This window comes from Sinocyclocheilus anshuiensis, unplaced genomic scaffold (assembly GCF_001515605.1).
Source record: "Sinocyclocheilus anshuiensis isolate Anshui unplaced genomic scaffold, SAMN03320099.WGS_v1.1 scaffold379, whole genome shotgun sequence".
Classification (NCBI taxonomy): domain Eukaryota; kingdom Metazoa; phylum Chordata; class Actinopteri; order Cypriniformes; family Cyprinidae; genus Sinocyclocheilus; species Sinocyclocheilus anshuiensis.
This window is the reverse complement of record NW_015552574.1, coordinates 469,837-486,298: the sequence shown is the minus strand read 5'-3', so window position 1 is coordinate 486,298 and position 16,462 is coordinate 469,837. Positions and strand designations below refer to the sequence as shown.

At 38.7% G+C, this 16,462-nt stretch overlaps 1 protein-coding gene across 1 annotated transcript in view; it reads right to left on the bottom strand.

The window, feature by feature from the left end:
- Positions 1–13,574: 13,574 nt before the first annotated feature.
- LOC107665127 (POU domain, class 2, transcription factor 2) overlaps positions 13,575–16,462 on the bottom strand; it is a 74,493-nt gene continuing 71,605 nt past the window's right edge. Inside the window, 2 exon segments of the mRNA XM_074186922.1 lie at positions 13,575–14,285; positions 15,813–15,886. Of these exon segments, the coding sequence (XP_074043023.1) occupies positions 13,978–14,285; positions 15,813–15,886 (382 nt within the window). The 3' untranslated portion in view covers positions 13,575–13,977.

Here is a 16,462-nt window from a genome sequence, read left to right as displayed (position 1 = left end):
AGCCCAAAAATGGTGGGGGAAGGGCATCGGGGGAAAGAAAAGAGAGAGAGAGTTTATGCATACATCTGTGTGTGTGCGTGTAAAGGAGCGTGTGAATAGACTCTTTGTGATCAAAAGGCTTGTTTATTTTCTCGGCGCTTGAACTCTTCAGGAAACACATTTGGCCTGTCTCTCCACCGTCTGCCACACTAACCTCGAAACACACACCTTTGACTTTACACACAACTCCAGAGATGGACTTTACAGTGCTGCAATCCCATGGACAATATCTCCTGTTCAAATGCACACGTACATCTCAAAGCGATTCCTGATGAGGAGCGTGGAAATTGACGTCCATGTTTTCTCTTTCAAGTACACATAAACTATCGCTCTTGTTCTGTTCAGTGTCCCCTCGCTCTCTGCTTTTCCTTGTCCCAGCTGGTATTCACACATTTCTAATAGGATTAGCACACTTTCACTTTGGGGAAGAGCAGATACAGTAGATGTATACGAGGGATGAAGGGCTGGAAGATACGAGGTAGGGAAAGCAATTTGAGGGTTAAATGTGGAAGAGAGAGAACTGGAGTGGTGCTTGCATATGCAAAACTACATGATGATAAGGTGTTCAGAGTGGTTGCTAGGGTATCCAATGTGGTTTCTATGTGGTTACTATAGTGTTTTTGGTTTCTAGAGAATTGGTAGTCCCTAAAAGTGGTTGCTAGGCGGTTTGTAGGCTATTCTGGGTGGTTGCTAGGGTGTTGCTATGCAATTACTATGGTGTTTTTGGTTTCTAGGACATTGCTGGCTCTGAAGGTGGCTGCTAGGGTGTTTCTAGGTGGTTGCCAGGGTGTTGCTATGCAATTACTCTGGTGTTTTTGGTTTCTAGGATATTGCTGAAACATGAGCGAAGTGGCATGAGACATTGCTGGCTCTAAAGGTAGTTGCTAGGCTGTTTGTAGTCTATTCTGGGTGGTTGCTAGGGTGTTGCTATGTGGTTACTATGGTGTTTTTAGTTTCTAGGACATTACTGGTCCTGAGGGTGGTTGCTAGGCTGTTTCTAGGCTATTCTGGGTGGTTGCCAGGGTGTTGCTATGCAGTTGCTATGGTGTTTTTGGTTTCTAGGAACATTGCTGAAACATGAGCGAGGTGGCATGAGACATTGCTGGCTCTAGTTGCTAGGCTGTTTCTAGTCTATTCTGGGTGGTTGCTAGGGTGTTGCTATGTGGTTACTATGGTGTTTTTAGTTTCTAGGACATTACTGGCCCTGGGGGTGGTTGCTAGGCTGTTTATAGGCTATTCTTGGTGGTTGCCAGGGTGTTGCTATGCAGCTACTATGGTGTTTTTGGTTTCTAGGACATTGCTGGCCCTGAATATGGTTGCTAGGCTGTTGTGGGTGGCTGCTAGGGTGTTGCTATGTGGTTACTATGGTGTTTTTGGTTTCTAGAACATTGCTGGCCCTGAAGGTGGTTGCTAGGCTGTTTCTAGGCTATTCTGGATGGTTGCCAGGGGGTTGCTATGCAGTTACTATGGTGTTTTCGGTTTCTAGGACATGGCTGGCTCTGAAGGTGGTTGCTAATGTGTTCCCGGTGTTTGTCAGACTGTTAAAATGCAGTTGTTAGGGTGTTCTGGTTGATAGGTGTTTACTTACCAACAGTCAAAAATGCAAAATTTGACTTCACTTCATAATATTTAACATGCCTTTATATAAATGTTATATATATATATATATATTTAAAAGTATTTAAAATTTAGCCACATGGGATCTGCAATGACTGCTACTATAAACTTCTATTTTTATTGTGCTAGTTTTTTTTCAAATTTTATTCAATTTGCATTTATTGCCCCAAAATCAAACAAAATCATCCACTAACAGATGGGACAGAGGCACTGCCTTATTTTCCAATTGTTTTTGCAAATATTCCCATTTTTCCACACAAATGACATTCATAACGTGCATGGAAAAATGAAAAAGCTAATGATACCCTAGTCCCTAGATATGGCTCACATCCCTCCTTAAATGGAAACCTGTGCTGTGAGCGCTCACTGACATTTAATACTCAGGGTTACCACCAAGTATGAGCAATATAAATGAAATAGACCGAAGAAAGTGATGAAAACTTAAATACAGATCAATTCGTTTAAAAAAACAGGTGGATACTGTACTCATGTGGGGCTTGTGATGCTGACTAGCTCCTTCCTATAAGCAAATGCAATGAGAATGAAGCAGTAATTCATCACACACACACACGTACACACACATCAGGCAGCGCGTACATGGGCACCCTCCAGCTATTTAAAGTAAATATTTCAAAAGCGGTAAAACCAGGTGCCCTGCGACCACTTGATTAGGTGTAAATAAAGTCGACTGTAATCCCTGAGAGAGCTTGACTGTTTGAATGTGTGTGTGTGTTAGGCCTCATAAGCCAGCGAGGAAAAGAGACTGAAGGAGAGGAATGCAGGAGTTATATTTGACCCATTTCAGGCACTTTGCCAATCGCTGTGCCAAGCCTATGAGAGCAAGAGAGAGAGAGTGCTGGAATGAGGGTGAGGAATTAAAAGTGAGAACAGAAGTAAATTGTGGAGCAGAGACACAGGGCACCAGCCGCAAGAAACATGAGCGAGGTTAAGTGTTAGAGGACACCGAACGGCTACGAGAGTATGCCGCTGGTATGGTGTCGGTCTATATCGGGCCCGGCATGTGCGTGTTGACAGAGTCTCCTGTATCTCAGCTAGGAACTCTCTCTTCCTACTCCTATTTGCACTATTCGCGACTTCCTACTCTTCTTTTACCTCCCTCCCATGCACAAACCCAGACTCTTTCCATCTTTCTTTCGGCCCAGAATAGTCACGGAGTGAAAAATTTCAAACCGACATCTACACTTTGTTTTGGTTGGAGACGTCCTCAAAGTCTCCCGATAATTTGTTTCATATTGAAGCAACAAAGCTCAAAGTTATATTTAAGAAAAAAGGAGAGTGGGATGAGGAAAAAATGGAGAGGGGATAGAAATGATGGGGTAACATTGGGATATACGGGGTATAAAGTAAAAGTGAGATGGAGCGCAGGGTTCGGAAAGAGTGAAACGCTGCCCGGGGTGAGTCTGTCGAACACTGCAGACTGTGTGGCAACTGCGGCCTCATTACCTCACTGGCAATGAAGTCGTGGCCCTGCCTTTTAACACAGAGGAAATGTGTGTGTGTGTTTGTGTGTGTGTGTTGCAGTGAGAGGAACACAGTGTCGGTTTGTGAGGGGGAGAGAAATAAAGAAAGAGGGTGAGAATATGTGTTTGTGTACCCAGTGCCAGGATGACTGTGGTGTGCCGACAGCTTTCCAACGCTCCAACCTCAATCACGTTCGTCGGGTGTCGAGAAACACCTCGCGGTGTCTGTTGCTATGGCCATTAGTCTCCAACCGCACGTAGATATAAGCCAAGATAATAATACATAATCATTAAACGCTGTTATAATGACAAGCCACCGTGATGCCTACGTCGCAGTTTGGCAAACTGAACAAATGATTCAAGTAACTATATTTAACTATATTAAACTAAGGCCTTTTTTTTGTTTGAGCGCTAAATAATTGCAGTGTGACCTTTCAAACGCTGTGAAATTTAGTCAAACACATCTACCACTTAAAGGACTAGCGCTGAAAAAGAAATGTTGCTGAACATTTGCCGTCCAAGATTTAGCTAGATGAGTTTATTTCTCCATCAGAACAGATTTGGAGAAATTTAGCATCACTTGCTCAGCAACGGATCCTCTGCAGTGAATGGGTGCCCACACAGCTGATAAAAACATCGCAATAATCCACAATTAATCCACACCATTCCAGTCCAACAATTAATGTCTTGGGTGTTTGTAATAAACAAATCCATCATTAAGACATTCTTAATTTCAAACCGTTGCTTCCAGCTAAAATACGAGTCCTCTATCCATAAGATTGCTTTCTCCAGTGAAAAAGTCGTCTTGTCTAAATCAGAAGAGAAATATGCATAGATCAAGCACAATTTACAAGCGAAAAAAGTCCAAAATGGTACTAAACAAATATATTGGTGGATCTTGATGTGAGAGGGCAACAGGGGACATTTTCACTGGAGGAAACGTTATTATGGACTCGTATTTTGGCCAGAAACAACAGTATATATTTAAAACGTCTTGATGGATTTGTTTCTTACAAACATGCATCTTTTCTTTTCACAATACATTAACTGATGGTCTGGAGTGGTGTGGATTACTTGTGGATTATTGATTAACTTAAATGATTTTAGCAAATGGCTGCAATATAACAAAGAGTGAAAAATATAAGGGGGTCTGAATACTTTCCGTACCCACTGTATATCTTGGATGGCCTGAGGTTGAGCATTTTTGTGGCAAATTTTCATTTTTGGGTGAACTGAAAAAGAAAAATCTGTAATCCATTGTACTACACCACACCACAGAAGTTATGTTTGAATTTATTTATTTTTTTTGTCAGTACTATGAAAACCTTTATTATATGGACAAAGAAAGTCGAAACATTCTTTAAAACATCTTGTGTGTTCTGCAGAAGAAATAAAGTCATTCAGGTTTGGAATGAGTATTTACTCAGATATTCTTGTGGAAGGATACTGTGTGCATTGTATATAGCCTTGGATTCTGCCAACTGCTTGAGAGTCTACATTTTAAACTGTAAGCTGACATTGTGTCGATGTCTTCCGCGTCTTGTTTTCTTGCCTCTGCAAGAACTCCAGCCTACATGTTTGGCCGGATGATGTATAACACAAGGCCTCGACTGTGAACCACCTTGTTTGTTGGAACTGTTGGTGTTGTGTTTAAATGCGGAGGACATGGATGAGTAAATTAACGAGAGTGAGATATCTTCTCATGTCTTGCCTTTGTGTGGTTTTATACGAATCAGCATGTTCAACATTATACGCTCATTGAGGGATTCTGAATGCCTGCCATTGTACACTTCAATATAATGAGATGAATTTTCATCATTGATATAAAAGGTTTCATCAATAACAGGAGCTCAACCATTCAAATTAAAGTTCACAACATTAATCAAGTATATATATATACATTGTCAACTTGTTAGAAGGGATGTGAAAAAAAAAAAAAAAGTTGGTGGGTTGCCTGCATAACAAGTCAACTAATCAGTTTTACAGATATAATTAGGTTGGTTTCAGGTTGACTCTGATTTATACGTGTTTTCTTTAGGAACCTTTAACTAGTCTGCTTCAATAATCGAATAGTTGGACCAGTGTTGGGGGTAACACATTACAAGTAACGCGAGTTACGTAATCAGATTACTTTTTTCAAGTAACTAGTAAAGTAACGCATTACTTTTTAATTTACAAAAGAATATCTGAGTTACTTTTTCAAATAAGTAACGCAAGTTACTTTTTTTTCCAATTTATTGATTAACAGCTCTCCTGTCGCCATGTTGAGAAAAAAATCAGATGTTACTGTAGTTCTAAAATAAATATGAGTATGCATTAATTCATCTCACTCACAAAAAAACCCCACCCACAGATTCAGTATTCCTCAAAATGAATAAAAATAATGCAACTCAGAATATGACGCAATAATTAAATGTTAAACAACACAAATATCCTTTATGTATTTAATCCCATTCTATTAACCAATGTCTTTGCTTCTGACCTTTGATGATCCAGTTCAACCATACTAATAAGCAAAAATTACTCTAGACAAACATTTGTGTGTCTTTTTTTACTGCTGAAGTGTGCTGAAGTGCATTCTACTGTACGGACGTAAATTTACTTTCCCTTCAGCCTGAGGCTTATTCATTTCACTTTTGGTGTGAAAAGGCTTTTATATTTGCCAAAAATATAACTTTTTTATTTTAAAAACAAACAAGCAAGCCCTGTCCAGATTTAAAAAGTAACGCAAAAGTAACGTAACATTACTTTCCATAAAAAGTAACTAAGTAACGTAATTCGTTACTTTTTTATGGAGTAACGCAATATTGTAATGCATTACTTTTAAAAGTAACTTTCTCCAACACTGAGTTGGACAACCTTTGAGACCTATGCCCCCTACTAGTTAGGCTAAACCCTCAGACCCATGTTAAAATCTGAGTAATAAAGGTGATCTATGACAAAATGCTAAATAGTTAAAGTGTACTTGTAACAAAATCAACCATTTAGAGATTTTTGTTTCTTTGTAAATTCACTAATTTAGACAATTCTTATTTAATTACATCACAAGGCATGTTTTGTCTTCATGTATGAAAATACTTTGGTAGGCTATAATTAAAAGTAAAATATAATAAGTTCTGTAATTTAAGTGTAACTAGATATGCTAAAAATAAGCTTGTCTGTCATGAGAACGTGTTTGTAGTAGGTCCACAGCTTCAAACCACTATTCAGACTCTTAGCTGACATTCAAATGTATTCAAAATAACTCACCCATCACACCGGGTTCTGTCACGAAATGGGAAGTTAACAGTCAAGAGGTTATTTACATGAATCTCACCGCAGACACTTAGTCGGTTTTGCAGGTGGAAATCTTCCCGTAATCTAGTAAAATCTGCTTGGTTTGATGCTGTAAATCGCCGTGTGAAATCAGATAGAGTTTGGTGTTCATCTAGTGGTTAATCTTGGTATTGCACATGTCTGCAAAAATAAATCCAGTTAATCCAGTCAGAATGAAAAAAAGGCGGGAAAAAGCGTGTGCGAATCGTGACCCCTCGATTTCCTCACGTTCTGAACAACACAACGGAACAATCTAGTTTAAATGGTGTGCTCTGTGCTGTCCCGCTATTTTCTACAAGGTCATTAGCTGGTTCAAGATAGTAAACCAGGAACAAATGGTGTTGCTGGCTGTTCAACCCACTTGAACCAGGTAGAAACCATATGTTCCAAAACAGTGGATCTATAAACAAATTATTTTGTAGGTACCCTGCTAAAAAAACAAACAAAAAAAAAACAGTCACCATTACAGAATTTGTAATGGTTTTTGGTTATAATGGGACTTGTATTAGTTTTAATGGAAACTGTACCCTGTGGGTTTCTGCTGGTAATTGGGCGCCTTCTATTGGTGGCTTGTTAAAACCACTAAAACCTAATGGAATATGTTCCAAAACAGACTACAGAACACAATAATTAATGGATTTAATGGTTAAAAGTTGATGGTTTGTAATGGTATTTGTAGTGTAAACCATTAGAATTTCTGTGATGGTTTTATTGTTTTGGTTTTTTTCAGCAGGGTAGTTTCTAATTGGGCTATTTGTTTAAAACTCCGTTTCAATGAAAGGTGGAGGTAGGCTGCTATACCTTTTTCATGAACATTTAAAAATGTACATAGTAACGTTAGGCCTACATGAATACTGTACTTATTTAGTACCATATCAAATGGACTTCTCTGATAGGCCTACCATTACTGTACCATGGTGCTGCCACAGTGGGCTACTTATTTGAAACTAGCTATGTTGTGTCGTAGATGGGTAGAAGATAAATAGACTGTTATAGGGATTTTAAAACGTCCAAATATTTGTGTCATGAGTTTTAGAAGTGACAGCACAATGACGCCACACAGCAAAAGAGGTCAAGAACTGCTGTAGATGTTAAAAAGTGGTGCTTGACTGACTTTTCAAAACACCTCATTACCAGCTTTTAAAAGAGTGGCTCTTAGAGACTCCAGTCTGAGAAATCATCAGCTTGTTAGTGTTAAAACTTGAAAGTGTTTGGGAATGCCTTGCATTCCCATGCTTAATGTTTTCTCCCAAGGACCTGGATTTCCATTGCGTGACAGTTGGCAGGTGTGATTTGAAAGTTTTCTTTTTAGAACTAACCATTCCTTAGCTAACATAAAATTAACTTTTGTCAGTTATGTGTCATTTAGAACAGTGTTTCCCAACTGGGGTGCCGTCTGTCGAGAGCAGGGGTGCCGTGTAAAAAATCATTTTTTAATATTTTTAAATTGCTAAAATGTTCAAAAAAGCATCTATTATATAATATCCATTTCTGATGTCGCCAATAATTAGAGATGCACCGAAATTTCGGCTGCTCAGTCGCTCAGTTAAAATTTCCAAAGGGTGCCGCGACTAAAAAATGGTTGGGAAACATTGATTTAGAAGACACAGTTATTGATGTATACGTCCTTATGCAGTAACGTGAGGTTGCTCTGTGGAATAATGATTAGATGGTTTCTTCAGAACAACTCTGAAAACACAGTTCATCTACAGTGCAACTATAGTGTTAGCCTTCCAGGCCTTCACTCTACTTCCAGCTAAATTTAATTTAAAATAAAGCAGTTTTTCCAAACAGTTTGTAAAAAGCAGCTTGGATAGGTTTCCAAAAATAATCAATGTATAAAAAGGAAGGTATATAAAACTGTCAGATCATATATATAAGGTAACTGAAAATTTGCCAGAATTGAGCAACATCAATTTTGCAGATTAATTTAATACAAATTGGGAGGCAGATTGAAAGTTGCTTCTAGCCTCTTCCACCACATTCTAATACTTACACCAGGTATATTACAGGTTCAGAACAAGATAAACTAATTCAGCAGCATTTGTGGCATGCTTGAATATCACAAAAATCTGGTTACAGTGAAGCACTTACAGAAGTGGAAATGGAAGTGAATGAGGTCAGTCTGAAAATGTGAAAATACTCAGTATGGCCACAAGACTTAATATGCAAATTGACATGATTTCAGTGTGATAAAATCGCTATAAACCCTATAGAACCACAAAATGACTGTAAATGGATTTAAACAGCTTAAAGGGATAGTTCACCCAAAAATGAAAAATTGATGTTTATCGCAGACTTATAAGTGCATTACCGCCACCTATCTCTCAAATGGACCATTGACACTCCCAATTGAGATTATAGATAGAGTGTCAATGGTCCATTTGACAGATAGGTGGCGGTAATGCACTTATAAGTCTGCGATCTGCCGTAAAGCAAGAAGAAGACACCTCACGCGCAGGCTGAAAAAGAAGACGTGAATGCGCTCAGGACAGTTCAGACATTGCTGTGAAAATCATAGGTAAAAAACTATATAAATACTGTTCAGTTTCTTGCACAGACCGATCGTTTTGTGTCTTTTCACATCAATGTATCATCACGAGCCGCAGGGTTTAATTTGGTTTTGTTTGTGTATGTTTTTTGACTCTCAAAGCCGTGATTCCCATCCACTGACATTATAAGACTGACAGACTGCAAAAATAAAAAAAAAAATCTCAGTTTGTGTTCTACTGAAGAAACAAAGTCACCTACATCTTGGATGCCCTGGAGGTAAGCAGATAAACATCAAATTTTCATTTTTGGGTGAACTATCCCTTTAACAGCTCAAGTAATGTAAGTTTTAACTGTCCATTTTTAAAAGAATTGTGAAAGGTGTAGCAAGTGCTTTTATAGAAATTTAAACTTTACATTTCTGTATTTAAAGCTTCCAAAAATCAGTCTTTTGTAAATGCCTCACTGCAGCCTCTCTTTTTATTTTTAGTCAAAAGGAGGGACAAATTGAAATCATTTTTGTGGTAACTAACATTATGCCACTAATGCTGTTGATTGAACTTCTATTAAATATTGTTTTTGAATTGGGCTTTTCACACTTGAAACTAAACTCATTTGAACTATGGGTCGACATTATCTTGTTCCAAGTTTCACTCGGTTCATACTTCACCCTTTGATTATATTAAATCCAACTAGTCGGGGTTTTGCTAAATCTGCATCTTATTTACATATTTACAAAACTAAAAACATTAATTGGACAAGTGCAAGACAGAACCAGCATGCAACTTTAGTAAGGAAGCTGTCACTTAAAGTGATTCATCTGACTAAACTCTTCCATTGCTGCACTTTACATATTTACCTCAAACGCTGAAACTAAACCCAGTGCGTGAGTTTCTGTGACTGCATTCATGATGGTGCATGCATATTTAATAAGGTAGGCATTGTTTACCTTATGATTGGATGGTAAACAACTTGTGATGTTCTAGCAATACGTTATTTGACACTGCATGCCTTTGGCCTGCAAAAGATAACCCAGAGTTTAACAGCAGAGTGAAATGTTAGGCTACTTAACCCAGGGTTAAAAAGAAATTAACCCAGAGTTAAGTGTAGAATTATAATCTTTATTTTCACATACACACACAAGCATTTTTAAAAGGTAAAGTATAAAACACAACCAGACATGGACACATTTTTGGTCTAAAGTTGCACTTTAATCCTAACACTTATTGGCTGTTTGGCCCCCTCCCTTCTTTGCCCACCCCGTTCCCACCCCATACAACAGGCACACAGAGAGCGATGAGTAACAGACAGTTCAACAGTTCTGAAACAAAATCCGGATTCAAATCCAGAGCAGATTACAAATTCCATGAAGAGCTTCTGAGGTAAGAGCGAGACACACCGACCGAGAGGAAAAAGGATCTTCGCAAAAACGCAGATACAGAGTCGAAAGTGACCATGGACTTCATCGTCATCAACATCAAATGTCAAAAAGAGAAGCGGGTATGTGTTCTGAGAACAAAAGGAAAAGCATCTGCATGTTTCCTGACAACATGTTACGGCAGAACTCTTTGGTTTCAACTCTTTGAGGTTTTAGCATGAAAATCTTCCTTTGTTGACCTAATCAGTTACCTTTGGATTGAAGTTGTAGCAGCTGAAGGGAAACAAACGGGAAAAGCAACGACATGTTGCATTGGGTATTAATTTAAACTCAGTCAAAAGTTCTAATTTGAATGTAGCTAAGCCAGAAAATTCAGATTATTTCATTTAAATGTGAGATTTACCTCTATTTGGCAATGCAATGCAAAACAACAGAACATACTGTGCACAATGACAATGATGCAGTCGTGGACATTCCTGCTGTAAATGGTTGAAGAACAGTTTTGCGTGTGCATGTCTACAAGAACGTCCATGCATTTGAGCGTGTCTAGCATGTGAGAGGTCCCGCGGTAGAGGTTTAACTTTGGTATCATTCAGGGCCCTCTACGGCAGAGCTGTCCGCACACACCGGCACACAGAGTTATATACAAAAACCAATAATCACATGAGTAACGTACACATAGAAAACCGTTGTGAAAACAAAATCTGCCATCAACTGTTCTACAAAACCGATCGTAGGCCGGATATTTGAACCGGACTTAGGATAGATAATCTGGGGAAATCTGTGAACCCTTATACTCGGACGCTAAAAACACCCTCTCCTGAGCAACATCTCCTCTGCTCCCCTTTGTCAAATTCTTAAAGCTTTTTTCCCATCTATTTGGTATTTCTAATCAAGCATGAGGTATATGCAGAAGCGTATCTCTCTCACTCTTTTTCCCTCATCCAACGCATCAAAAAAATAAAAAATACGAAGCAAAATCTAAATAAAAAGAAACAGTTGGAACAAGAGTTATACTTAAAATTAGCCCATAACTATACATTACATCAACTAAGTGTGAGAGATATAGTTTGGAAACTTGTCATCTCTCGAAAGCGGTGGACACATTTTTTTTAAAAGGTGCCCACAAAAACAGTCAGTTTCAGTAGCTAGTTTTGGTTTCAAAAACTGAAGTTTGTCATCAGACATTGACACTTGCTTTTTTTCCTGAAGCTACACCACATTTCCCCAGTTTGATTTTACGAAGGTTAAAAAAAGACAGAATCGATAAATTAAAATGCTATAAATATACATAAATAAGCCAATAAATAAGATGAAGAGTTGGAAACATATAAATCATCGATACCCTCCCCTCACACAATAAATACTAATTTTCAAGGGAAAAAAATCAAAGAGAGACAGTTTAAAGCTTTTGGTCTTAAATCAAGTCATCATCATCATCATCAACATTTCGTAAGGACTATTTTTATCACAGCCTTTTTTTTTTTTACATTAGCAATAGTAAGCAGTTGAACATAGATTAATGTTTTTCCTACAAAATCTATCAAAGCACTAACAGGTACATTCCCTCTAGAAGTGTAACGTCAACTGTTTGAAACCCCATCCCACCCCATCCCACCCACCTCTTCATTTCTCGTTTGTCTGCGTTTTTGTATGCGTCTAAGATCACATAGGCAAAAACAGTTTCGCCGACACGCCGGGCGAAAGTTTCGTTGGCCTATCGGTCGTGTTTCGGTTTGGTTTCCATGCTGGAGATGAGCTTCCACATTCACACACGTCTCCCTATCTCTCCTCGAAGAGACCTAGCACCAATACGGTCTTTCTCCACGCGTTGTGCATTGGTTAGGTTGCTATTTGGTGTCAAAAAAGAAAAGTTTTCGCTTTTGGTATGTCTTCAGTTTTGGCTTATCATTTCACAACATTCGCAATCGAAGCAAAATTTGGAAGCTACATGTTCACAGTATTGTTTCAAACCGCCTGATGAGGGAGCCCCCCTTCCCGGCACAATCAATTCAAAATGACGAAACACACGAAATATGAAAATAGGCAATAGGTCACCCAATTATCCCAAAAATATAAAGCAATGAGACGAGTCATACAGCATAAACAGACAGAGTTTGTTTATGCTGTAGAGGAAAAAGCAATAAAACAAAATATATATATATATTCTGAAGTTCAGTTCGATGAGGTTAATAAATATTCTCCCGTCCAGGAAGGAGAGTGAAAGCATCGACTTAACGGAAAGAAGGAGGGAGGAGGTGAAGGAATGATCTTCTGGTTGAAGCCACGTTGAGTCTTGCTACTCTAAAAATCACCTCCTTGTGCACCTCCTATGGTCCACTCCTAGTATTTGGTTTCATTCCTTTGAGCAAAGTTCAGTTTTAGTCCATTGGTTTTGGTTTGGTTTCATTTTTGGTTTAATAAAAAAAAAAAAAAAAAAAAGCGGCGACATCACATGTCTCCCCTCAGCATCTCGGTTGTTGGATTTCACCCTGCGAGTTTCCTCGGATCCTCTTCAGTCGCTGCTCCTCTTGCTTTTCTTTGTTTGGCCCGCGTTTTTTCCGAGGCACAGGAGAGGGTTCCAGAGAGGATGGAGGGCAGGGGTTTGGGGGCTCGGGTGGGATTCGTTTTTAAATTTCTCCTTGTGTATGTTGTTTTTTTTACATGTCTGAGGTCTTGACATCTGAGCACTTTTCAGCTGACGCAAAAGGCCAGACAAACGCTTTGGTATCCAAGAAAAAAGTGAGTCGAAGTTTGAGGCATGGATGCGCTTCCAGCGGATGATCAGTGATGGAAAGGGAATCGGGGATGTGTGTCACAGTAATGGGTGTAATACTGTTGAAAGTGGAGAAAAATCCCTCTAAATTCGTTTGGCGTCGTGTATTTCATTGTAAGTTTGACAGGAAAAAATGCTGAAAATGTCATGGGATCAAAAGTGAAAATGGAATGAAAAGATATACTTGGTAGCAGAGGTAGATTGAGAAATACATTTACAAAGAGTTAAAAAAAAGTTTAAATTATAAGGGGTGCATGGAAAAATGGTATTTGGTGTTGTGTAGAGTTAATCTGATCCTGGACAATTCAGGTTTCAAAGTCTTACTAAAGCTTTTCTCTCCGATTTTTTGGTTTTTGGTATTTTGGTTTTGGCATTTTTTGTCTTTGTGAGTCTTTCCATTCTTCCTCCATGTGTTTATTTTTTGGTTTCTCTTCTCTACCATCCAGTGACACTTGTCAAATGTCCTTCCTTTGTTCCATTCGTTGCCACCCGTTTTCCTTTTTCCTTGCTGTTTCTTCGCAAAGTTTTCTGGCTCTCGACTCTGCCCTCAAATTCATCTGTTCATGTAGGTTTGTCTTTTTCCACTTGGAAAGGAATAAGTGTACATTCTCAAAGTAGCTCCGTCGAAGCCACCTCTCCATGCTGTGTAGGTCAATTTTTTGGTTTAAACATTCCCCCGTTATCCTGTTCTCTCCTTATCCCTGTTCTCTTCTGCTCATTTCTCTGTATTTTTGGCATTAAAAGACGTAACGAGAGAGAGAGAGAGCACAAGAGAGAAATGGAGGGAGTGAGAGATGGCTTTGGTTGAAAAGGCGAGTCTTGTCTGTCTTCTTTCTTCCGCCCCTCTGACTCCCCTCAGGTGCAGCAGGTTGGTGTGGGCGTCACTCAGCCATGGCTCCACCCAGAGGGGGCGGCGAGGCATCACCTAATGAGCAGAAGGAGGCGGGGCTTGAGCAGGGGGAGACGGAGCAGGAGTCTGGGCTTGTGCCGCTGGCGCCAGGAGGCGGAGAAGCCCGGGGGGTGCCGACCAGACCCATGCCTGCGCTCCTGGCCAGGGGCAGTAATGTGGGGCGGTTTAGGAAGAGGGACGGGCGAAGTCCAGCTCCTGGACCTCCAGCTCCACCCAGGAACATTTGACCGCTGCCCTCAAGAGTGGAAATGTGCATCTGGCCACCACTGGCAGCCAGGGCTGTGAAACAGATGAGAGGAGAAAGAGAAAGAGAAAGATTTTTAAATTTAGGGCATATCATACAAAAATCTTACAATGGCTGTTTGATGCCCCTTTTCCACAAAAAGGGTGCTGGTGCTTGGAAACAGCTGTTTTTCTGCTAATTGAGAGTTGAAAAAAGTCTAATTGAGTAGTCTTATTAGTTTTTAGAATGTATTTTAACATTAATTAAATTCAGTGCCTTTATGCCATCATGCCAGCTTTCGTGTATTTAAAAATATATGCACAACAATTTAAAAGATTTTTAAAAAATATTTTTAAAGGAACTTTCTTCTGCTCACCAAGGCTGCATTTACTTGATCAAAAATACAGTAAAAACAGTAATATTGTGAAATATTATTACAATTTCAAATAGCTGTTTTCTGTTTTAATATATGTTCAAATGTAATTTATTCCTGTGGTGAAAAAGCTGCATTTTCAGCATTAATATTTCAGTCTTCAGTGTCACATGATCCTTCAGAAAACATTCTAATATGCTGATTTGCTTCCAAAGAAACATTTCATGTTATTATCAATGTTGAAAACAATTCCTGCTTAATATTTTTGAGAAAAACTATTTCATCAGGATTATTTGATAATTAAACATTTAAAAGAACAGCATTTATTGGAAATAATAGTCTTTTGTAACTTTATAAGCGTCTGTACTGTCACTTTTGATCCATTTAATGCATTCTTGCTGAATAAAAGTATTGTTTTGGTATGTTGTTTTTGCAAAAAAAGCTAATAATAGTATTCTGTAATATTATTCACAGTTTTCAATTCACATATACGATTTTTATAAAAGAAATGTAATAATTGTATTAATATTTAACTTCTTTCAAACTTGGTATACGATTTTGTCAAAATATATAACAAAAAACAGTATTTGTAGATTTCAGTTAACAAGATTTTTATAAATGAAATTTGATTATGTATTAATATTTATTATAAACATTTGTATTTTAGTTATATTTAAGAAATATATATTATTTAAGAATACTATTTTACAGAAATAGATATAGACAGACAGATAGGGAAAACAAACTGGAGTATAAATGAAGGAAGTTGTGCGAGGCAACACACTGTTCCCCGGAGTCGCCTTTTCTTTGGGGTAAACGAACAGAACGGTTCTAGATTGTGCATCGGCTCCAGCACTGTGTTGGTGGCAAAGGGTTTTAAGTGGTTAGGATGAAAGTTCAATGATGAGTTCAATAACAAACATAAGGGCCTAGAAATGGCAGGTGCTTTTGAAAAAGACAGACAAGGTACACACACACGCACACAGACACACACACATCAGTAGTGAGGATGAAGATGTGATGGATATGCAGTGGGAGTACAGCGGAAGGCTCTCTGATGATGAATGATGGGAAGGTTTCCCTCATGTTATTCGAACTGATCTCTAAATATGTTCTCCTGCTCCATATATTTCTATCAAAACACTTTCATGCAACCATCTTTTTCTCTGAGCCTTTTTTTTTTCATCTAGTCCTCTTAACTATGACAAACCTTGCATTGTGGCCAGAGGGTTGCTGCTGATGAAGGCCTGGTTCATTCCTGTGCTTACACCCATCATTGTGTTCCTGTAATGTGTGTGGTGTAATTTACACGTGCCCACAAACACACGCCATTCATACATGCAGAGAGAAGCAAGCATTTTTAGTGACATTTCAAGAGCAACCGTGTTCATCGTGGAGTCTGTGTTCATTTCACATGCTGGAAAGTCTTCCATGAGCCAGACAAAGAAAGAAACCTCAAGAGCAAGAAATTCAGCATGCGGTTTAGGTTCAAATTGACAGGTTTGGAACACAACTGAGAATAGAGATAGCATTGCGAAAACAAGTTTGATAAGACTACAGCAAAGCTGTAATTATTTAAGTTCAGAATGCTTAGTCATAATGAAAGCTGCTGACAGAAATACACTCTGTTGTAATCAGGATTCATGATCTCAACCATTTATGATCTCAACATTTTGCAAAACGCAGAACACTGGATGCCAGATACACTCTTAAAAATAAAGGTGCTTCGCGATGCCATAGAAGAACCTTTTTGTCTAAATGGTTCCATAAAGAACCTTTAACATTCTGAAACGTGTCGATTTTTACAAAGCTCATCGGTCTGAAAAGCGAGGTGTGCTCTGATTGGCCAGCTATCCAGTG